This window comes from Camelus dromedarius, chromosome 11, assembly GCF_036321535.1.
Source record: "Camelus dromedarius isolate mCamDro1 chromosome 11, mCamDro1.pat, whole genome shotgun sequence".
Classification (NCBI taxonomy): Eukaryota; Metazoa; Chordata; class Mammalia; order Artiodactyla; family Camelidae; genus Camelus; species Camelus dromedarius.
The window spans coordinates 57,756,308-57,781,918 of record NC_087446.1 but is presented as its reverse complement, the minus strand read 5'-3'; the positions used below and the strand labels follow the sequence as shown (position 1 = coordinate 57,781,918).

Sequence of the window (25,611 nt, the reverse complement as noted above, 5' to 3'; positions counted from 1 at the left end):
TTTTGAACTGTTATTAATTGACAGTTATCCCATGCTAGGTATTTCCTTGAAAGTCTTCGTCTGTCTCTCAGTTACATGGAAGTTAATTCATTTAGGCTTTAGGTAAGAATTGTGAAAAGGAAGAGAAGGAACATATTCATGGATTTTGAATTGCAAATGCACAAGCATTTAGATTAATGAAATACTTCCAGCTAATAAATATTCAAATAAATAAGTGAGCATTGCATTTGTCTTAAACATCAAATACAAGGTATTTTCTTTAAAATGATTTACTGGATCTTTAGAATGACCTTGAAGATGATTTTAAAAATATTTATATGAGCCTAATGGTAAAATTTAAACTGATTTTTAATGTCAAGCAGGTATGACTCCAACTCTGTTGCTTTCCCGTGGACTGATGTGTAGTGAGGAAGTATACTTTCTGTACTTTTTACATAGTCTCTGGAGTAAGGCTTCAGTGTTCTCATTTCTCCTTTCCATTTTAGCCTCAGTTTTCCCCATAACATGTAGTTCATGGAATTACTGTGAGTATTGATTGAGATAATCTGTGCAGAGTGCCTGGTAGATGGTAAGTTAAAGCCACTACCCCTACTTCTTTATCGCCTTTATTTCCTTCTTCTTTTTTTTGCTCTGTAACTTGCTCTAATACTTATGTTTATAATGTATAAGAGTATTAATCAATGGCCATTGCAGCTATTGTGTTTTCTTTCCTGCATTCTTTATAAAGCATGTGGATTTTGGTGCCTCTGATAACCTGTTCAGTGTTCTGCAGAGAAATACTATGGGCAGAGTTCAGAGGCTCTGCAATTTTGGACACAAGGCAATAGATATTCCACATTTCTTTCTCAGCTGTTACTAAGTAAGTATTTGGGCAGCTGCTTCCTTTTGTTAGTAAAGAGTTTATGTCTTTTGTTTTCCCTCCATTCTAAGGAGTAAAAAAGCTTTTCCATGCAAAAATTAATTAGTTTGTTGTATGAATGGTTTCAATTAATTTTTTGCAATCACTGTCCTACAAGAAAGGTGGAAATGTATTCTCCTAAGATTTGGTGAATCAAGGCATGTTATTTCTCTCAAAACAGAAACAAATCACAGTGTCAGAATACAGTAGATAGAAAATGACCTACGGTTAAAGGCATCTCTATAGAAAAGGAGCCCTAATCTCCACTCAGGGGAGAAACAGTTAGCTGATAATCAGGTACCCTTTTAGATAGTATTATTAGGGAGCTGACCCTGCTGAACCAAACAGAAAACTCTAATGCTCTTAGTGCTTCACTGTGGCATCCTAACTCAGAGCATTGCTCCCAACTCCCAAACTGTCCTCCCTTTATAATCACCAATAATTGTCTTCTGTGATACTGGGATATTAAATGAATGATCTGGTAAACCACTTTCATTCAGGTATATTTTCTATTTAGTGTATTTCAAGGAATATTTGCATTTATAACTCGCTCACTATAACTATCGCTAATGGCAGCATTGCTGATAACTTGGCACACTAATGAAGGGCATTATAGTTACATGTTGGTTATATGTATTGATTGGTAAGAGTGACATTGTAGGGAAGGTCACTTCTGTTTGTCCCTCCTGTTCTTGTAAGTACTCATGAATTCATTCAAGATATAATTATTGAGATGCTGTAATATGGCTGGTTCTGCTGCAGATACTAAGGATAGAAAGAGTGAACAGGTAACTGACCTATCTCTACTAATGCGTGTAATAAATACTTCTAATGCGTTCAATCCCTTCACATTTCATTTTTCTAATACTAAAAAGTATTAGAAATAACTTTTCTTTTCTGGAGATATCCAACTTAATTTATTGCCATCTGATTTTTAAATAGATAAACTTGATATTTGGCATAGACCAAGGAACTAGAACTCTGAATGAAGAAAGAAACTGAAATTACCAAAGAACATACTTACTCTAATGGAAGGTCACCATGGCTTTAGTTGACTGTGTAATCCCGGTAGTGTCACAGATGAAACTAAAAGGATGAGTGGACTCAAGTGTGTGCACAAGTGCCCCTCGCAGTGAGACACACATTCACAGACGGCTCTGTGCAGCGGATAGTGCTCTCTGAGTTGCCAGCAGACTCTCATGAAAGATGTTTTTCCACTTTAAACTTAGGAAGCAATTTCTTATATCTCAAAGCAGAAGTAAAAAGTCATTTATTTTAAATGTCTGAGAAAAAGAAGGTGATTTTAAAAAAGATAATTTCTGATTTCTCTGGGCAAAGATGGATTTTTACACAGTGAAATAAGATGAATGTTTTATTACCATCTCAGACTCTTAAGGATGTGCAGGGGCCCCTCTATGTGGATAGAGAGTCCTTCGTGACTAAAGTTCAGATATGACTAATGAATCTATAAGGCACTGGATTTTGGCAAAATACCTAATAGGGGCAGCAGTGGGAATTGTGTCCTTGGAGACAATAAGATGCAACAGTTTTATTAGACACATTCCAAGTGCAAAACAGTAACTTTCTGATGAAAAGATATTTCTGGATAGTCTTCAACCCATAGATAACAAAGTGTTAAGAAAAGAAAACGAATTTGCTTTATGCCTATGTTTTCAATGAGAAAATATTCATATATATATTATATAATATATATATATATATATATTTGAAAGTTTACATACATTCAATTTCTAGGCCAATAACTATAAACACTTACATGGTAAAAATACAGGTTTGCATTGTAAATGTTCTGCATTGTACTCTTTATGGATTATCCTTTATTTAATAAGGCTTCTCATACTTAAATATTATATCATTATATATTAAATATTTTATATAAACATTATTTATTTCCTTAGTTTATGTTATCAGAAGAGAAATTTCTGAGGCAAAGGCCAATTACATTTTAGAATTTTGAAGTGTATTGTCACATTTTGCTTCCAATGTGTAATACCACTTATATGCACAAAAGTGGGTCTCTCATTGTCACTGTTGGGACTGTGGGACCTGAAGGAATCCCACCCTTAATTCCTTGCTTGAGTTCCAAGTGAAGTAGAGAGAGAAAGTAGGCAAGTAAATGGAGATTAAAATACCAGTTTCATTATGGAAGTATTGAAAACATAGCTATGAACATCCCAATAAGGAAATCTTGAGTCATTCATAACTGTACGTAGTGCTGGAAATCCAAATCTACTCCACTACCCAGGACAAACACTTCTACTGCTTGACTTGGAACAGCCTGAAATCTGTCTATAGAAAAGACAGTATAAAAAAAGAAAGGGAATGGGATGGATCTAACATATCGTATCCTTGTTCGAAATCTACCCATCAGGGGAAGGGTAGGTAGGAGAAGAGGGCAGGTCTTGCTTATTTTCAGTACTACTAGTAAGAATAATACCTTGTATATAATTTTTTTGTTTACATACACATAAATTTCTGGTGGTAATATACCTAAGATTTTAATTGTTAGTCATGCAGTATATTTTACAGCGTGTATACCAGTTACACTCCTGTGATCAGCGTGTAAGAATTCCAGTTTCTCCACTTCTGTTTGAGTGCCTGTATGTGTGTCTGTAGTCATATATCATTTTCATATACTCAGGTGCTGGTTAGATATTTCTTTATGTGAAGTACCTGTTGAAGTTAATTTGCTCATTTTCTTTGCTTTTTCAATCAGTGTTATTAAGGTATAATATATACACAATAGAATACATTCATTTTAAGTGTAAAGTTTGAGAAATTTTGAAAAATGTATCCATGTAAGTAATCACCAAACCACAAGATATATAACATCTCTATCATCCCAAAACATTGCCTCATGATACTTTGCAGTCAGCACACTCTGCTCTGACCTCATTCAGTCACTTATGTGTCACTACAGATTCGTTTTTCCTGTTCTAGAATTTTACATTGATGTACATTGATGAGTGTATTATTTCACTTAGCATAACGTTTTTGATATTTTCTGTTCTATTTGTTTTAGCAGTTTACTCCTTTGGGTAGTTGAGTGGTTTTCCATTGCATGAGAATACCAAATTAGGTTTCTTTTTTTTTTTTAACTTTTTTTATTGAGTTACAGTCGTTTTACAATGTTGTGTCAAACTCCAGTGTAGAGCACAACTTTTCAGTTATACATGAACTTACATATATTCATTGTCACATTTTATTTTTGCTGTGAGCTACCACAAGATCTTGTATATATTTCCCTGTGCTACACAGTATAATCTTGTTTATCTGTTTTCTCTATTTTTAATGAATATTTGGGATATTTACAGTTTTGAGCTATATGAATAAAATTGTTACAGACATTCATGTATGTTATTTTGAGGGATATCTGTTTTCAGTTTTCTTAGGTAAATAGCTAAGAGAGCAATTGCTGAGACATGTGACAACTATATTTAATTTTATATGAACTAGCCAGAATGTTTTTGTAAGTGGCTGTATCATTTCACATGCATAGCGGCAATGTATGATAGTTCCAGTTGCTCCCTACTCTTGTCATGACTTACATTGTCAGCCTGTATTCTAATTGTAGCCATTCTAGTGAGTGTGTGATACATTTTAGTTATAATTTAAATTTCGTGATGACTAATGATACTGAACTTCTTTTCATGTACTCATTGGCTATTCATGTAACTTCCTTAAGTAGTATCTAATAAATTTTCTTGTCCATTTTTAGTTGGTTACTATTATTGACCTATAAGTTTTGCTGGTCAATTGTGAAGGATGTTTGCATCTGTGATCATGAGAGGTGTTGGTCTACATTTTTATTATTGTAATTTCTTTGCCTGGTATTTGTATCAGGTTTATGTTGATTTCATAAAATGAGTGAGAAAGTAGTCTTTCTGTGTTCTGAAGGAATTTGCATACATTGGTATTCATTAGTGAGGCAACGTGATTTTGGAGTTTTCTTTGTGAGAAGGTTTTTAACTATTAATCCAATTTCTAAAAAGAAAAAAAACCGCAGATTTTCGATTTGTGTGCGTGTGTCAGGTTTGTAATTTGTATCTTTTAAATAACTTTTCCATTTCATCTAAGTTGTCAAGTATATTGGTTTAACATTGCTCATAATCTTCCATTATTAATATGGTGATATCTGGAGGATCTATATTGATGTTCTGTCTTACATTCTTTGTATTGGTGTATCTGTCCAGGTTCAATCAGGAGACAGAAACCATATAGTGATTTAAAAAGGGGGAATTTAATATATAGAATGATTAAACTATGGTAAATAAGTAACCATAAGATATAAGAGAACTCTAGAAGGTACCTGAGACTCAGGGAGAATTTAACAAGGAGGGACAATTATGAAGGGGGAATCAACTCTTCAAGACTGGGGTTCAAATCTCATTGCAGAAGGTATAGTTGTAGTCCACTGGCAGAGAAGTTCACAGGTTTTCCCGGACCTAAACTAGTCTACAATCCTGTTTCAGGTGGAAAGAATACCCTAGGGCACTGGCTAGTCACATCCAGGGGTAAACATGAGGGTGTGCAGAGGTAGCAAGGATACAGCTGTGGTTAGGAGACCTCCTCCACATCAGGAAGTATGTAAATAGTGATGGTCAGCCAGGTGTGGACTGACGAGTTGCTGAAGGTCTCTGTATACCTGGTGAGTGGCTGGACTGTATCTCCACACCACACCTGTGAGAGGTTGTGCAGTTACCAGAACTAGAATATTAGGAGGTCATGGAGAGGAGGTGACTTTTGGTTGGCTTGCAAGCAGAGATTCCTCCTGCACTCCCCCATTCTTGAAATGCACATTCTGTCCACCATTCCCACACTAGGCGCAGTCTCAAGAAAGTAGACTTAAGAAGGTAAGGTGTTGTTGAGATTATCTGAACTGAATACATGACTGAGCCCAGTTAAGGCCTGTTCATAATCTTTAAGAATCTTGTGGGTGGGTGTGGAGATCTGCTCCTCCTGTGGCTGAAGACAAACTTTGTACGTAAGTTCCCTTGCTTATTGAAACTGCCACTCACCAGTCAGTAGTGACCTGCCTCTCTCTCCAGTCTCTCCTTGTCCTCTGTGTACAGGGGCCAGTTTGTGAACCAACATAGGAAGAGAAGCCCCTTCCTCCTGAAATATTTCTCCACGAGCAAGCTTAGTATCTTATGATACTAAGTTTCTTTTTAGTATCTTGCTCCCTGAAAATAAAGAAATACTTATAAAAAATCATCTGTTTATTCTAACAGGTTTAAGATTGAATTTGAGACTGAGGGGCAATAATTTGATAACTGGCAAAATTGGTAATTTGTGTTTTAACTCTTTATTTCTTGATCTTTCTAAGCAGAAGTTTATCAGTTATGTTGATCTGAAAAATTAGCTTTATGTTTCACTGATTTTTTTCTATTGCATGTTTGATTTCTATTTCATTGATTTCTGCTTTTATCATTATTTTCATCCTTCATTGTCAACCAGTTCAAAATATTTTCTCTCTCTCTCTGTTTTGAATAGCTTCTTCATTGTCCTCTGCTAAAGTATGGTCAAAGGGTATTATTTAATTTTTCAACATTTGGAGATTTTCCAAATTTTTTCCAAAGAAACTGATTTTAATATAATTCTGTTGTTCACAGGAAACGTGTTTTATATTATCATGATCCCCTTGAATTTACTGAGATTTGCTTTATGTCCTAACATATGTGCTGTCTTGGTGAATTTCATGTGTAATTGAAAAGAATGTTCAATCTTAGTTCTTTAGTGGATTGTTCTTTAAATGCCGCTTAGGCCACCTTGATTGATAGTGTTGTTCATGTCCTCTATTTTAATTATTCCCTTTCTACTTGTGCTAGAACTGTTGAAATCTCTCATAGTTGAAGACCTGTCTTTTTTTTTTTTTTTTTTCCATTTCTGTCGGTCTTCACTTCTTGCAGTTTGAAGCTCTGTGATTAGGTACATGTACATTTAGGGATGTTATGTCTTCTTGATGAGTTGACCCTTTGACATTGTAAAATGTCCCTTTATATCTAGGGTAATACTATTTGCTCTAAAGTCCATTTTGGCTGATATTAATATAGCCATCCCAGTTTTTAAAATGACTTCCTTAAAGCTAAAATTGTGTTTCATTTCCTCCAAAACTGGGGTATGAAATTAGCCTTTTTTATACTCCAAGTGTCAACCCATATAACACATAGATGCCCCAACTCCATAATTTTCCTAATGTATATGTCATTATACCAGTTGGTTTATACTATAGAGGTGATTAAGTTAGTCACACAAGATTATCTTCCATATATGCTGGTTGTATTTGTTCTTGTCTATGTCTACAGTTACTGTACATTTCTCTAGCCAATATTCTTGAAAATACTTATCTATTAATTTTAATGATAGTGGGAAAATAAAACATAAATGGATCAATTAAAATAGATTATTAGATTATTGGTGAGCCCTGAACTTCACAGTAAATTATAAGAAGACAGAAATGTATATGCAAAGTTAGAAAGACAGACTATTTCTCAAATATCAAGATGTTGATTGTTGTTGTCAATCCTTCTGAAATAACTAGAGAGGTAAATGTGTAGAGTAGCATGCTGCATAAACGTCACATATTTCTTCTTTATTGGTATAGCCTCATTAAAAAGAAAGAAAGCAACATGTTGTGTACTCCATGAGAGTAACACAACAATATCAATCATCCAACATCCTCTTATGATATGACTTTGACACTCTTTCCAAGGATAAGTAGGCTCTAAATTCCTTCCCTAGAATTTGGACAGAAGCTAATGACTACTATAACCAGTAGAGTTGATGCTATGCCATCAAGACTAGGTTATAGAGAGGATATAGATCCTGCCTAGATCCCTCTATTTTGGGACACTGACCCTTGGAACTCAGTCCCATGCTGTGAAAAAGCCCTGACTGGCTCTAAAGAGAGACCATATAGAGAAATGCATATTAAACCCCCCCCCCAGACGGAGGCCTCAAACCGACAGTCAGATTCAGCTGTCAGACATGTGAGTGAAGGTGTCTTAAGATGACTCCAGCTCTCAGTCTTCAGGTCTTTCACATGAGTCCCCAGACATCACAGAACAGAAATAAGGCCTGGTGTACTCTCTGTATAAATTCCTGAACAGAACCTGTGAGCATAGTAGATGGTTGCTTTATGCAATAAAATGTTGAAGTAATTTTTAGTGGTCATCTCCTGGTGTATAAGTGCTTACAATTGACAGTTTTTTTTTTTTCCTGTGGAAATCATCCCAAAAGTAATCCACAACTCGAAGTGGAAACCTGCAGTTGATCAATTGATTGACTTTGACAGTTGATAGAAATGTGGCTTATATTTGTCATTTGTCAAAACTCATCAAATTGGATACTTAAGATTTGTACATTTTACCAGATGTAAATTTTGCTTAAAAAAAGAATCAGTCCTTCCTGCTTGCTTGCTTGCTTGCTTGCTTGCTTGCTTGCTTTCTTTCTTTCTTTCTTTCTTTCTTTCTTTCTTTCTTTCTTTTTCTTTTTCTTTTTCTTTCTTTCTTTTTCTTTCTTTCTTTCTCGATAAGCACACTATTACTTACTTCAAACTTTAATTCCTTCAGTTTAGCAATATGTTCTTCAATTTTCCTCTTGATCATAATCCAATATTTATTCCCTTTGTAGTTCCCTATTTTTTCCTATTTCTGCTAGTTGAATATACTTGATATCTTCTTAAATCATCCACTTAGCCTTGTTTTGATGTGACTTGTCTTATTTCATTAGCGTTTAAAATTTGGTCTTCTAGTTCACTCATATGTTCCAATTTTGTAACTCATAATAAGTGATGTATGTTTACATTTGTTTTAAATTAAATGCCTTTTAAGTGAAATTCTCTCATGAATTTAAATAACATAGTGAATACATCTTATCAGTGGTTGTGATGATGTTTCCATTTTAAAAATTCTGATCATTCTTAAAATCCTGTTGATATCTTAGTTTCCACTTTGTTCTTTCATTATTTTAATTAGCCTGGAACACCTTATTTGATTAAATTTATTTTAATACATCTATGTATCTATGCACATTTTTTTCTGTTTTTTTGATTCTTAGATTTATGGTATTATTTTTGATAACTTTGAGAGGAAGAAACTTGTATTATTGCTGTATAATGTGTCTTCTATATAATTTATATACTCTTAAATACTATTACTTTCCTTCCTAGATCATTGAAGAAAAGATAGGTCAGAAGTGGAGACAATTTTCATTACTTAGAAATACATTATTTATAGTTTCACAATGAGAGAAAGCACCATGTATGAATTTGGCTTGGAAAAAAGGAGTTTGATTAAGGTGAAAGTAAGATGCAGTATTAAATGTCTTTGAGAAAGTTAATATGACTAAATTATAAGTACAAAGCAATGATACAAGTTAGAAGCTGTCATTAAATATTTAGAGGACTTTCTTCTTTCATTTTACTCTGATTCATCAAAATCTTGATTTCTTTGAGAGAAATGTAATCTTCTTTATGGAGTTGCTGAAGGCTTGTTTCACTTGCTTATTCCTCAGGGTATAAATGAAGGGGTTTAGCAAAGGTGCAACTGAAGCCATGAGCACCGAAACGCCTTTGTTTATGGCCACCTCCTCCTTTGCTGAGGGCTTGACATAAATGAAGATGCAGCTTCCGTAGGTGATGGAAACCACAATCATGTGGGATGAGCAGGTAGAAAAGGCCTTTTTCCTTTGTTGGACTGAGGGGAATCTCTGAATTGTCCTGATGATGTACGTGTAAGAGAGAAGCACACACACTAGCGTGATAATGAGTGCAAATACGGCCACAAGGATAACCATTTGTTCTATTACCCATGTATCTGAGCAGGAGATCTTTAGGATTGGACCTGCATCACAGGTAAAATGATCAATGGTGTTGGAGTCACAGAATTCCAGCTGCAGGCCCAAGCTAAGTGGGGGGACAATGATCATCAAGCCAGATACCCAGCAGCAGAGGACTAGTAAAGTGCAGACTCTGTCGTTCATGATGGTCATATAATGGAGGGGTTTACAGATAGCAACATAGCGGTCATAGGACATGGCTGCCAGGAGAAAAAATTCTGTTGCTCCAAAGAGAATAACAAAAAATATTTGACTTGCGCAAGCATTGTAGGTAACGGTATTATCCCCAGTTGATAGGCTGTACAGGAATCTAGGAATACAGACAGTAGTAAATGAGACTTCTAAGAAGGAAAAATTTCTGAGGAAAAAGTACATAGGAGTTTTAAGATGGGAGTCCACCAGTGTGAGGGTGATAATAGTCAGGTTCCCTGTTACACTTGACATGTAGGTGAGAAATAGAAAGATAAAAAGCAGAATTTGCAGTTGTGGGTCACTTGTCAGTCCCAGAAGGATAAAAGTTGTTACTGCTGTGTGGTTTTTCATCACTGAGTTTTGAAATCTACCCAATCTGCGTGTAAAAATCAAAAAGATATTATGAAGTTGATATTTGAATTCTGTAGCAAAAGACTGTGTGAATAAAGCCAAACAAGTCTGCATTTATTTTACTCCTTCATGTTATATTCAGTATCACCACTGTTTCAACAGCCATCCTGAATGTACATGTGTGAGCAGTGGATTATTCCTTCAGGATTCATGTTACTGTAAAGCAGTCCCACATTTTCTCAGATCGTTCCCTGCCCCTCAAAATTTACAAATGTTTGTAATTCATGACATGGATTGGGTTTTACAAGGAAGTTAGGGGGGAAAAGATGACGTTACCTTCTGTGAACTTAAACATTCTTTGTTTAAAGACAAACCTTGGATATAGGACTTTTCCACATAATGAAGAACATGGATTCTCTTCAGCTGTCACTTTCCAGGGATTGTTTTAAGGGTTAGATACATTTCTCCTGGAAAATGGACAGAAAACAATGACAACAAAACACAGCCCTGCTCCTGAGACTTGCCTTTGTCTCTTTATTCTTCTCTGCTTGTATTCCTTATTCTCAATTCATAGATGGTTTGATGCACAACTATTTTATCTATAGTGTGAAGAAAGGTTGTAGTCAAGATATTTGCAAAAGGAATTTTCTCATGTGAATTCATGTAAGTTTTCAGTTAATTGATGGCGGTCACTGAAGCTAAAACAACATTTAATATCATTTAAAAATAGCCTTCCAGGCTGTGCCTGATTTCATTATGTTTTTAATTCCTTTGAAAAGATGTTAGTGTCTTCACCTTGTCATCTTACTCCTGCTCAGTTTATGCTTTAAGCCTCTGCAACCTGAATTTCACTTCTAATCCCCCATTGCTTGTCTAACACCTGTAAGAACTTTATTATTGTTGAAACCAATGGCACATTTTTTTTTGTAGTTATTTTGCCTGGCATACCCGCTCTGTGAATATATATATATATATTTAATTTATATGATGGACTCACAAAGGCCACGACTTTTCCAAATAAAAATCATTGCCAAGTATATATCATCCAAATGGATGTTTAACAGTCACCTCACATACAATGAGCTCAAAGTGAAATCATTTTCTCTATCCAAGCCTTCTTTTCTTCCACTGATAAACATTTCCTGATTAAAATTAGCCTCTTTTGTGTGGCCTACAAGGTTCTTCACAGGCAGGACCTTCCGTATTTTCACATCTCCTCACTTACAAATTCCTTACTTTTTTTCCTCATAACTTAAGTTCCAGTAACCTTGACTACTTACAGTTCTTCATATTTTCTACATGCTGTCTCCTCCACAAGGGCAGTCCTTTGACTGCCCAGTGCCTGTTGGTCCTTCAGGATTCTCCTCGGGTATTAATTCTTCAAGGAAATCTTCTTTTACCCACCCAGAGTATGTGAGATGGTGATCCTGTGTTATTTCCTAGCACCAGTTGCCTGCCCTGTTTTGGAATCTATCACATCATATACTTCATTATACTTATATTTCTCCTCTGTGTTTCTGTAAACTTCTCCAAAGTAGAGACAATCTTTCATATACTCTTCAATTCTCTTATGTTGGCCTGTATAGAGTATTATGTAAATGTGAACTGAAGAAACAAAACAGAGTTGTCTGTGAAATGAAACTCAGCTATAATCTCTAATGATGTTCTGGTCAGTTGACTCAGTATTTTTATTTTCATGTCTGTTTCAAATTGCTTAGTCATTTTGAGTATATTCTTAAGCTAAAGGCTTGGAAAATCCTGATTCTAAACTTTATAAATCCTTCTTTTCCAGACTTTTCCTCTGGCCTTTGAAGTAGTCCTTACTTTACCTTTAATATTCTAATTCTCCACCTGCTGTTGTTTGCTTTTTAGTTTGTTTCTAGAAATCCTTCTGGAGCTCTTGCTTGTTAGGTGCTTAGATTTTTTTCCCATTGTCCAGAATTTGCTCCCCATACAACATTTTTTTTAAAGACTATAGTTGTTTAACTTTCTGCTTTGCTCTCTTCTGCAAAGCTGAAACCACATGCTATGTATCTAAAGAATGATTCCCTTTCTAAAAGACACTGGAGTATGGCACGTTTCCACCATCTTTCCCTCCTCAGTGCCCAAACTCAACACCCTTGCTCTGGTAGGAAGTACTGATGTTCTTCATTCAAGGGATTACTTTGTACTGTCTTCTTTAAAGTCAGCTGAAATTCGCTAGATACTATATTTGTAGACATTCCGGAAGTTCAGGAAGACTAGTGCTCTTAGGGTTATTGGATCGCTCAGGTCACTAACAAATAACCTCTAAGGACAGGGGGTTTTTTCTTTGTCTGATACATCACTTGCTGCAACGGAAACTGTGCCTGGCATGTAGCATGTATTTAGTTTTTCAATGAATGATTTAATCTACTTTATATATAATTTTAACTCAATTTTTATTTTATTCTTTTAAAAAGTAGAGAAAATTTCCAACAATACTGGTAGTTAAAAGGCTCAGGTTGCAATGACAGGAAGATTAGGATTGTTGCTAAATTCTATGATTATACTCAAGATAGATTCTGTTTCTTCCTTGTTTAAATAACGTACTTCCTGCCTAGATTATAAAACCTATTTCTCTCCTGCTGATACTCCCAGCTTATTTGCTAATATAACCTAAAATTTGTTAATGATGCAGCTTTTAATATTTATAATAATTTCATCCCTCTCTCTCTACACATATTAGGTTTATTTAGCTTTCCATTTTTTCTGCTGTTCAGAACCAACCTCAGTGAATAAAATCTTTTGAGAAACAAATGCATAAGCATAAAGACAAATCAATCAACCAAATATTTGTAAGGGAAAAATAATGTCCTCTCTTTTTTGAATCTTGAAACAGTCACAGAACCTCTAGAACTGTGTTACTCAACTTTTCATCACCTTTCCAGTACTCCTGATTTCTCCATCTCCTTGTCCATTAATCAGTCTAAAATAGCACAGAGTTCTAGTCTTTGTTTGGACCAGTACTTTTAAGGTATAAAATATAACACTATGCTGCCCCTTGACAATGTAGGGGTTAAAGGAACTGATCCCATGTGCAGTCAAAGAAAATCGTAAAACTTTTAGCTCCCATGGAAATTAACTAATAGCCTACTGTTGACTAGAAGCCTTACCATTAACACACAGTCGATTAATACATATTTTGTATGTTATATATATTACATACCGTATTCTTACAATAAGGTAAGTTAGAGAAAAGAAAATGCTATTAAAAATCGTAAGGAAGAAAAAATACATTTAATGTATGCTCTTTATTGATTCTGTAAGTTTACAACATCTGTTTACAAGATGGTCTGTCAGAACCTACATAAATATCTTATATAATGTAAGACACTGTGATATTACATATGTTACTAACACTAGACATCAAAAATGAAAAAATAACATGAAACAGAAATTCATACTTATTTAAGGTAAAGCAATTCATGCATTGATAATGAACAGAAAGCAGTAAGATTACTTTATGGTTGCCTACTGTAAATCAAGGAGATTGTTCCCAGTACACCAGCTTATGCAGTGATGAATTAATCAATGTAAAATTTTTATGGCAAAGAGTGTAACAGTCATATTTACAATACAGTATTGGAAACAGTCACTTTTTTAAAGAAATACTCACCTGTGATGATAGGCTGATACAAAGTTTCTCCAGTTACGAGAGAGGCATACTGTATGGCAATGTGACTCTTTAAAAGCAAAGTTATATAACAGTAAGAAATATAACACATTATTCATTTTGTATAAAATTCACTCACCTTATGCATATATAAAGACAGACTAATATCTACATGTTTTATGCATTCATGACATACCTTTTTCTTAAATTTTCTGTTATGTTTAGGCTACAGGGTTTCTCTGAGAATTAAATTTTTTTTAATTGTCACAAATCTCAAAATCTTTTTCCAATATATTTATTGAAAAAAATCTGCATTTAAGTGGACCATGCATTTCAGATCCTTGTTGTTCAGGGGTCAGCTGTAGATCAGCAGTGATTTCTCTCTTTGGCGGGGATTCTTGATCGGGAGTCAGATATAAGCTAGTAACTCTATCACCCCTTGGCAGTGTGATCATGGCTGAGAGACTTCATTATGGTGGAAATCTCAAGGGTTTAGAATTAGACACACTCAATGAAAGAATTCTGATTTATCCTGAGGTCCATAACAATATTCAGATAAATTATAAATTTAATAATTACTAATAGGTGGTGACACGTACTGCAAAGTAGCTTTCTGTTCCATTTCCACAGCCACTGATTTCCTTCTCTTGTGAACCTGTTAGTGAATCACAGCTACTGTTATTCAAGAATCATTATTTGGAAAGGAGAATAGAATATTAAGTCTGAGTGTCTTAAGGACAAAATTTACCTACTTATTTGACCTACAGTTTGCTTTTTAATTTTTTCCATTTTCTAACATAATCCTTTGTCCAAAATTTAAATTTAATCAGCTTCCGTTCTCTTTACGACTTCAGAAACACAGTATCATTTTTAATCCTCGTCCATCTTTATTTTATTAAGTGTGAATCTTCTCATTTCTCAGAAGACAAGAATTCTCTCATTCTCCTAATTTGTCTTGGTCTTATTCTCTTAGAAATCTTCCCACACATGCAGGGTAGACATCATTATGGCAAAAGTGATGTTTACCTCCATAGTCTTTGTTCCCCCAACTCACCCACCTAAAATCCCAGCTTGCTTTTGCCTCACTCCTCAAAGTATACTGGCTGGTACCTCAGTTGTGTTGTCAGGTAAGCTCTGACAGTTGGCTTTCCTTTTTGTAATGCAAGTGCCTGACTTAAGCTTTCACTGCCAGGGCATCCTCTTCAGAGATGGCTATTTCCAGTGAACACTGCCAGTCACAGAACTAGGTAAAGAGCCAGGCCAACATCACCCTTCACCCCCTCACATCAGGCTCCTTTGTTTTAGAGATCTTGGTTGATTCCGGTAACAGACCTTTTGGGCCACGTGTGTTTTCTCTTCCCAGGCTTTAAAGTCTCACTCTTGTGTTTTATATTCACCAATAAATAGTGAGCCCTTGAAACTCTAGGCCTGACCCTGGACCCCAATTAAAAGCAGAATTTCCATCTCCCCTCTCTCCCTTCTCCATCTCTATTCCCAGGACCTCACTGTGTGGCCTCAGGAGTGTCATGTGCTTTCCAAGACCTGTGGGAGATAAATTTTTTATTCCCAAAGTTTCCTAAAGGGAGTCTTGCCATCATAAGACCCACAGGTCCAGTTACAACATTGTTCATCCAAAGGCTGAGACCCACACGACGTGTGGAGGTTTGCACTCTGACATTCTCCCAGGCTCACTCTTCCTAACTAATGATGCAACTCTGGACCTTTCTGTCACTCCACCCTCCTGTTAGAGCACAACCACTTACTTTTATGTCAGGATTTACTTCCACCTGGCTATTGGAAAATCTGAGACAAGCTATTGTAAATGGAAATATTCGATCCAGTTTCTGTTTGTCAAGCACAGGTCTAGGCTCTGTATCATAAAACTCATTTAATTTACACAAAAATTCTGTAGCCTGTAGCATTTTATGTAATGTTTTACCTTCTTCTTCTACAAAACATGCGTTTAATTATGTTGTTTAATGTGTGTTACTCTCTGAATCAGAATCATCAGGAGCTTTTCACAATACAGATTCCTGATCTCAGGGACACCTGAACATTTTTCATCTAGGCAGTGAGGGAGAGGGGTTAGGTGTCAGTGAAAATGTTTTAGTATGATGGTCAAGTATTATATACATATTAATGTTTGAGACCTACGTAGACAGTGAAGGAAGTTTATTGCCTAAACTGAACATTATCACTTACATCCTCACCTCCCTCCCAATTAGTACTGTACCTCATATCACATGCAATCACTTAATTTATATATTTATATTATAATTTCAGGTACTCATGAAAGAGGAGTAGAATAGTCACTAGCTTCTTTTCCTGTATTATGAATTTTATTTTGTTGATATTATCTGTGACCATTATGTATATTCTTCAGCAAGAGAAAAAGACTCTATTTCTGTTCAGGAAGCAATAACCGCTCCTAGTCCTTCACCACCATTAATTACTTGTAACAGCAGTAAAAATATGTCCTATCTGAAAACACAGTCTCCATGCTTCCTGCTGTTTCTCCATCACTGAAGTAAATGGTACCCCCAGGGGACAGTAATTCATTTGTTATGTGAATGATTTTTCACTTAATTGGCTTTAAAATATTTCCAGCAAACGACCTGAGCCCTCTGAGTCTGGCAAAATTAAGTCCTCTCCTCCTATGGGCATGTGCCTTATCAAGTCCCCATAAGGTACATATGGCAGGGCCAGCCGGTCTCTAAATGCACCATGTGAGGAAAATGGACACTGATGCAGGGAAACTAATGGAAAACTCTAATAGGGAAATAACACAACTAAGATGAGGACACTAACAAAACTAATGGCCAACATTATATAGTGACAGCCTGTCATGTACATTTACCTCATACTTCAGTTCTCAAGGTTTTTCAAGACATCAGTAAATAATGAGAACTGTTCCCTTCAATGACCCTGCCAGCCCCAAACGAGTGGTCTCGTAGTGAGCTTCTTCTACCAAACGATAGCTTATACAAAGAAATAAAAAGAGATTTCTTTGTTTTCAAACTGAGATCTTTCACATCCCCTCAGTCCTCTTTTTCTATGCAAATCCTGTTTTGCCTTTTTAGATAGGATCATTTTATTCACAGTGTCTCTTTTATGCAAGGAAAAGAGTTTACTGATAGTTTACCATGCCTTATTCTTTGACTTGTCCTTTGGTTTTGGCTTATCTAAGAATTAATTCTCTCCCAACTACTTCAGGATTGCAATAAAGCATTAAGTAGAAAGAAATGTGAAGAAACTAAAAACTGACATCATTGTTGTCACCTTCTTTTTCATACTCCTCCCTCTGAATACACACTGGGCTAACCCTGTTAGTGAAATACTCTCCTCAACCTTGCCTCATCCGGTGGAGTGCTTCATAAACAACAGAACGTCCTCGCTCTCCTCAGGCTAAATTACTCTCCATGGAGTGATTTAGGTAACAAGGAAACCTATTCATGGAACTACTAGATGCTTAGGAAGGGCTGAGTTATTTCTGCTTAAACTTTTCATCATGAAAGAATATTTGCAATTTAGATAATGTTGACATTTTAAGCAATGTAATACTCTTTTTGATTATAAATTCCAGGGACTTGATGTGTGTGTGTTTGCCTATGTTCTTGAAATTACACTGCATGGGTGACTACTTATGGATGTAAAAATACTCAGTTTTACAAAGGACTCTTGGATGATTCACGACATGTCTACTACAATTTTCCGTATTGTAAGTTGAAACAAGTTTAACCACGTTGCAGAAGACATTGACAACAAATATTTCTTCCTCATCCCTCAAAAGGGACAGTAATTCTCTTATCTACTTAACAGTACTTATACTTCTGATAATTTTTCCTGGTTTCAGCTGGCAACTCCTTACTGTGCTTACCTGTGTTGTGTTAAGGGAGACGTGCCTCTGCTCTGGCCTGACAGGATCACCAACCTACATTTCCTCTCCAGGCGTCTTCTAGAGGGTCTTGGGTAATTCATTTCCCATCTTCATATCATATAGAGACTCTCATTAGAGACTTTCTTATTTTAAACCTCGAAACATTTTCCTTTGGTCTCTGTCATGAGGGTAGAGAACCTAATGTAAGAGAGGAGAAAAAAAGAACTTCCTCTGGGTTTTGGAAGAACTCTGATGGCTCTAAGCAGGGAGTTGGCTTTCCTGCTCCAAAATTAATGATATTTATATTCTTCTACTCAGTCTTCTGGAGGTGCACTGGGATTATCTGAATGAATAAAGTGAAGGATCCTCAGTGATCTATGGTTCTAATGTCATTAATGACCCTCTTGTGTAATGAACTTTGGCAAAGCAACTAAAAGAAGCAGCAGCAGGGACACTGTCCTTTGAGACACTAGGTGGAGCAACAGCATCAGACAGAGGCTAGGTGCTCATTTTACCAATGAGAAAAAAAACCCAAAAAACAAGCCTGACACAGTCTCCTACTTTATTTTCTAAGGTATAACAGATTTTAATAATCAAACTATTTTGCTTTTCCTAATCTCCCATGATATAATTTTTGTAAAGTATTTATTTAATACGAAAACACACATAGAGAAAAATTACTATGTATTCAGTGATACTGTAGAGTAAATTTATGTATTTTTTTTATCAAAGGAACATTTATTTACATTTCAATAATAGGAAAAATATGTATTACAGATGTCTTATACGATTCCTTATTCTGCCTACATACAATGCTTTGTAAGTCCATAGTTACATGAAAGGCTCCAAGACAGTTCATTCAGTTGAAAAACTGATCTAATGGATTCCTGCTTTGAAATATCTACCTAGTAAGTGTATTTCAGAGGAACATCTCAACCCATCTGAGATTGTTTCAGGACATTAAAGTTTGGAGGACTGGCTAGAAGAAATGTTACTTTAGGTCAGTTAAAAAGTGAGATAAAAGTTACAGTAACTTGGAGATAAGATGACTTTTTAAAAATTTGGAAAAACCTTGTATGATTACATATTAGCTGCTTTAGAAGCTTATGGTTTGATGATGGTAGATTAGGGCTCATGATTAATAAGTCTGTCATGGTTAAGAAAGAAATTTCAATAATAAAGAGAAAATGCCCTTTTTACTGGTTGTTTGAATAAATTAATCTCCTTTCTTTTTTTTTTTAACATTTTTTATTGACTTATAATCATTTTATACTGTTGTGTCAAATTCCAGTGTAGAGCACAATTTTTCAGTTATACATGAACATATATATATTCATTGTCACATTTTTTTCTCTGTGAGCTACCATAAGATCTGGTATATATTTCCTTGTGCCATACAGTATAATCTTGTTTATCTATTCTACAACTTTGAAATCCCAGGCTGTCTCTTCCCACCCCTCGCCCCCTTGGCAATCACAAGTTTGTATTCTATGTCTATGAGTCTATTTCTGTTTTGTATTTATGCTTTGTTTTTTTGTTTTTGTTTTTGTTTTTTAGATTCCACATATGAGCGATCTTATATGGTATTTTTCTTTCTCTTTCTGGCTTACTTCACTTAGAAGGACATTCTCCAGGAGCATCCATGTTGCTGCAAATGGCGTTATGTTGTCGGTTTTTATGGCTGAATAGTATTGTGTAAATATACCACCTCTTCTTTATTCAGTCATCTGTTGATGGACATTTAGGCTGTCTCCATATCTTAGCTATTGTAAATAGTGCTGCTATGAACATTGGGGTGCAGGTGTCATCCTGAAGTAGGGTTTCTTCTGGATATATGCCCAGGAGCGGGATTCCTGGGTCATAGGGTCAGTCTATTCCTAGCCTTTTGAGGAATCTCCATACTGTTTTCCACAGTGGCTGCACCAAACTGCATGCTTATATATTCTGGAGATCAAGCCTTTGTCGCTTTCATTTGCAAAAATTTTCTCCCATTTCATAGGTTGTCTTTTTGTTTTACTTATGGTTTCCTTTGCTGTGCAGAAGTTTGTAAGTTTCATTAGGTCCCATTTGTTTATTCTTGCTTTTATTTCTATTGCTTGAGTAGACTGTTCTAGGAGAACATTTTTGAGATGTATGTGAGATGTATGTGAGGTAATGTTTTGCCTGTATTTTCCTCTAGGAGGTTTATTGTATCTTGTCTTATGTTTAAGTCTTTGATCCATTTTGAGTTTATTTTTGTGTATGATGTAAGGGAGTGTTCTAGCTTCATTGATTTACATGCTGCTGTCCAGTTTTCCCAACACCATTTGCTGAAGAGACTGTCTTTATTCCATTCTATATTCTTGCCTCCTTTGTCGAAGATGAGTTGACCAAAAGTTTGTGGGTTCATTTGTGGACTCTCTATTCTGTTCCATCGGTCTATATGTCTGTTTTTGTACCAATACCATGCTGTCTTGATGACTGTAGCTCTATAGTATTGTCTGAAGTCTGAGAGAGTTATTCCTCCAGCCTCTTTCTTTCTTTTCAGTAATGCTTTTGGCAATTTTAGGTCTTTTGTGGTTCCATATAAATTTTATTAATTTTTTCTAGTTCTGTGAAATATGTCCTGGGTAATTTGATAGGGATTGCATTAAATCTGTAGATTGTCTTGGGCAGTATGACCATTTTAACAATATTGATTCTTCCAATCCAAGAACATGGGATATCTTTCCATTTTTTAAAGTCTTCTTTGATTTCCTTCATCAATGGTTTATAGTTTTCTGTGTATTATTCTTTCACCTCCTTGGTTAGATTTATTCCTAGGTATTTTATTACTTTGGGTGCTACTTTAAAGGGGATTGTTTCTTTACTTTCTTTTTCTGTTGATTCATCGTTAGTGTAAAGAAATGCAACTGATTTCTGAACGTTAATCTTGTAACCTGCTACCTTGCTGAATTCTTCAATCAGCTCTAGTAGTTTTTGTGTGGACCTTTTAGGGTTTTCTATATATAGTATCATGTCATCTGCATATAGTGACACTTTTACCTCTTCTTTTCCAATTTGGATCCCTTTTATTTCTCTCTCTTGCCAGATTGCTGTGGCTAGGACTTCCAAGATTATGTTGAATAGGAGTGGTGATAGTGGGCATCCTTGTTTTGTCCCAGATTTTAGTGGGAAGCTTTTGAGTTTTTCACCATTGAGTACTATGCTGGCTGTAGGTTTGTCATGTATAGCTTTTATGATGTTCAGATATGTTCCCTCTATACCCACTTTGGTGAGAGTTTTTTCATAAATGGATGAATTTTGAATTTTATCAAATGCTTTTTCTACATCTATTGAGATGATCATGTGGTTTTTGTCCTTTCTGTTGTTGATGTGATGTATTACATTGATTGATTTGCATATGTTGAACCACCCTTGTGTCCCTGGGATGTACCCCACTTGGTCATGATGTATAATCTTTTTTATGTGTTGTTGGATTCTATTTGCTAATATTTTGGTGAGGATTTTGACATCTATGTTCATCAGTGATACTGGCCTATAATTCTCTTTTTTGGTAGTGTCTTTGCCTGGTTTTGGTATCAGGGTGATGGTGGCTTCATAGAATGAGTTTGGGAGTATTCCCTCCTTTTCAATCTTCTGGAATAGTTTGAGAAGGACTGGTATGAGTTCTTCTTTGTATGTTTGGTAGAATTCCCCGGGGAAGCTGTCCGGTCCTGGACTTTTATTTGTAGGGAGGTTTTTTATTGCTATTTCGATTTCATTTCTAGTGGTCGGTTTGTTCACGTGGTCAGTTTCTTCTTGGTTCAGTCTTGGTGGACTGTATGTTTCCAGAAACTTGTTCATCTCCTCTAGGTTATCCAGTTTGGTTCCATATAGTTTTTCATAATATTCTCATATGATATTCTGTATTTCTATTTTATTTGTTGTAATTTCTCCATTTTCCTTTCTTATTTTGCTGATTTGTACTCTCTCTTTTTTCTTCTTTGTGAGTTTGGCCAGAGGTTTGTTGATTTTATTTACTTTTTCAAAAAACCAGCTTTTAGTTTGATTGATTTTTTCTATGGTTTTTTTTAATCTCTATTGTATTTATTTCCTCCCTGATCTTTATAGTTTCCTTCCTAATCTCTTTTCTTCTTAGTTTTTGTTATTCCAACATTGCTTTAAGGATTTCTTTCCCTAATTCTCATTTTAAATCAAGTTTCTGTTTTTTAAATTATTGTGTATTTTCATATTTTTAATATTTTATGTACAATAAAGTTGTATTACTAAGATTTATGTTGTGGGAGAAACTATGCTATAGTTTTAAGCTGTTACCATGCCAATATGTATTCAGATTTTCATTCTGGGATGTAGAAGGGGTTAAAACAGTGATTTTGATTAAGATTTATAAAAATTGTGACTTTATATATTGGTTTTGAAATGATGAGAATGAATCATACCAAGCAAGAAACTACACATGCAACTACACGAACATTTAGCACTAGATATTTTTTCATCTCCTTTTTTTTTGGTGCTAATTTATGTACTATGTTGACATGTAATCTGTCTACCCAATATTTTTATGTTCAGGAAAGGTCTTGATCTTAATGAATATGTCTTATAACAAGTCATCTTTTTTCTAAATGATTCTCTATGATTTTTAAACATATAATCATATTATGAATACATTATGATAATTTTTCTATGGATTCCCCAGTGATATTTACAATATCACAGAGTTGTCTTATTGCACAGCTTTAAATAAAACTTTTATTTTTTATAAAGTCTAGTGTGTACACAAAACAGTGTATAATCGTAGAGGTATTCACAATCTAGGTTAAGAAACCTCCTGTGTGTCCTCTCCCATCACGTCCCTCTCTATCCCAGATAGATGAGTTCATGGACCACTTAATTTCTGTGACCTGTTGTGTATCTAGGAAACTGACCACAATAGACTATGCACAGGCTCCTTTTCCAGTGGACTTCTCTTTGTTCAGCCATTGAAAACCCCTATAATGTCATCATCAAGTCTTGTGTCAAGATGATACTGTTTTCATTTTTTGAAATTGGTACATACTCCTTTAGCTATGCCCTGGAAATGTCTTGTGTAGAACTGGTATTAATTCTTTCTTATATATTTAAATGCTAAGGACTTCCCTAAAACCATTAGATTCTGTATGTTTCTTTATCAGATGACTTTTAATTGGGGATTCAAAGTTTTTAATAAATACATGAGTATTCAGATTTTATATGCTTTCTCTGTACCAGATATATACTTTTGTGGGAATTTCAACGGTATTTACATATTTATTGATAAAATTTTAATTAATTATCTTACTTTTTATGTCTATGTTATGTATAGTGATGTGCACTCTATTTCCTAGTACAATGTTTGGATTATTCTCTTCTTTTTTGTTTTTAATCACTCTTGAGAGAGATTTAATGACTCATTAGTCCCCTTAGAGAAGTTTCTTTTTGCTTTGCAGTTTATTTTCTGCTCGTACTCTATTTTCTTTTTCTCTCTTTCTGTAATTTCTGCTTTAATCTTTATTACTTTTTTCTTTCCAATTGAGTTAGGTTTAATGTCGTGCCTGACTCCTTTGAACTAATGCATAGATCATTGGTTTCAAGGTTTTATTCTTTTTTTTCCTAATAGGATTTGGACTCCAAGTATACTACTAATCATCATTTTATATTTATCCCACAAATTTGGTACTTCATATTTTCGTATGACATATCAAACTTTTTTCTAATATTTGTTGTGATGTATTCTTTGACCGTTGTTTTGTTTAGATGCTATTCAATTATTTCCAACTATATGGTGGTTTTCAATTTTTTTTTCTTCTTTATCGCCATTCTAGTCAGAATTTATACTGTGGGTGACTTCACTTCTTTGTAATTTTTAGTATTTGTTTAATGGCCCCATGTATGGTTATCCTCAGTAAATGTTCTTTAAGTACTTGCATAGGCAGAATGCCAGTTCTGGAGTTGGATGCAGTGTTTTTTCATATGTCAATTAGTTCAGATTTGTATGTTACATTTGCCAGGTTTTTTATCCTTAAAGATAATGCTTCATATGTTTACATGTTTGTTATTGTCTGTTTTATCAGTTACTGAGAGTAGTTTGTTGAAATATTCACTGTGCATTTGTCTATTTCTCTTGAAAGTTCTAATGATCTTGCTTTGTATATTTTGATCGTCTGTTATTAAGGGCGTACAAATTTAGAATTATATTAGCTGTGAAAATTTTGATATTGTGAAGTCTTTCTCTTTCTCCTTAGTGATTTTTAAAATTTGATCTTAAAGATTACTTGACCTTATTATTAACATTGGTACACCGTCTTTCTTTTTAGTATTTGTATTATATATGCTTTATATGCTTTTACTTGAAATCTATACACATATTTGGATGTGGATTTAATAGCTAAAAATACTAATGCCATAGCTATTTGAGTAAATTAAGTTGTGTTAAATATCATCACAATGCATATTATCTGAAGAAAGACATTAATATACGAACTGACTTTACTCATTTCTCTGTGTTATATCACAGGAGAATGCTACAGATCATTCAAAATGATTTTGTGCTTAAATTCATATAGGGAGAACATGTAATATAAGAACATTGAATCCACAAAACCATTAACAATTATATATCTGAGAAGTGATAAAAGTAAGAAGAGAGAAGAAATAAAACAGTGAATTATTTATTGATTCTTTCCTAAAAATTGCTGTGTATTTAGTTAAACACTATGGTCAGATCAATGATTTTGAGGAAAGTATCTTTCTTATAACATCCTTAAATGCTTTTTTCACCTGCTGGTTCCTTAAGGTGTAAATAAATGGATTCAGCATGGGAGCAACAGAAGTATTGAGCATAGCTACTCCTTTTGTGAAAGCAACCCCTTCCTTTGCTGAGGTTTTCACATACATGAAGATGCAGCTTCCGTAAGAGATAGAGACAACAATCATATGGGAGGAGCAGGTTGAAAAGGCCTTTTTTCTTTGTTGAGCTGAAGGAATTCTCAGAATTGTCCTGAGGATGTAGGAATAGGAGAGGACTACCAGTGTCAGAGTAGACATGAGAGTGAGCACAGCTAAAACAAAGCTCATGAGCTCTAGAATGCTTGTGTCTGTACAGGAGATTTGCAGTATAGGAGCAGAATCACAGGTGAAGTGGTCAATGACATTGGAGTCACAGAAATCCAGCTGCAGCCCCATGGCCAGTGGTGGAAAGATTACCAAGAAACCCGCCAGCCAAGAGCTGCCTACAAGCTGGTAGCAGATCTTGTTGCTCATGATGGTTGTATAATGTAGAGGTTTGCAGATGGCCACGTAGCGATCATAGGACATAGATGCCAGGAGGAAAAACTCTGTTGAACCAAGGAGGATAAAGAAAAAGAGCTGAGCTGCACAAGCATTATAGGAAATAGATTTGTCTCCAGTTAGAATGCTCATCAAAAATCTAGGATTACAGACAGAAGTAAATGAAATTTCTAAGAAGGAGAAATTCCTGAGTAAAAAATACATGGGGGTCTTCAGGTGGGAATCTAGCAGAGTAAGAATGATGATGGTAAGATTTCCAGTAACACTCAGCACGTACGTGAGAAATAAAAAGAAGAAAATCACAGCCTGTATTTCTGGATTATCAGTCAGACCCAGGAGGATGAAATCTGTCACTGATGTTCTGTTTCTCATTTCTGGTGGCTGATTTTTGACAAGTCTTAGTGGCAAAATAAAGACAGACAATAGTAAGTCAGTTAGACAGGCATAAAACAGCTGCACTTATTTTTGTTAAATAATGATTGTATTTTCACAGAAAGTATCTGGGCATCTATA

At 35.0% G+C, this 25,611-nt stretch overlaps 2 protein-coding genes across 2 annotated transcripts; both read right to left on the bottom strand.

The window, feature by feature from the left end:
* Positions 1-9,352: 9,352 nt before the first annotated feature.
* LOC105101019 (olfactory receptor 6C2) lies at positions 9,353-10,342 on the bottom strand. The gene has a single exon (XM_010994106.3). It carries the CDS (start codon positions 10,298-10,300, stop codon positions 9,353-9,355), a length of 948 nt encoding a protein of 315 aa, XP_010992408.3. The 5' UTR covers positions 10,301-10,342.
* Positions 10,343-24,528: 14,186 nt separating this feature from the next.
* Positions 24,529-25,549, bottom strand: LOC105100977 (olfactory receptor 6C76). The gene has a single exon (XM_010994064.3). The coding sequence runs from the start codon at positions 25,468-25,470 to the stop codon at positions 24,529-24,531; it is 942 nt and encodes a 313-aa protein (XP_010992366.2). The 5' UTR covers positions 25,471-25,549.
* Positions 25,550-25,611: the final 62 nt, after the last annotated feature.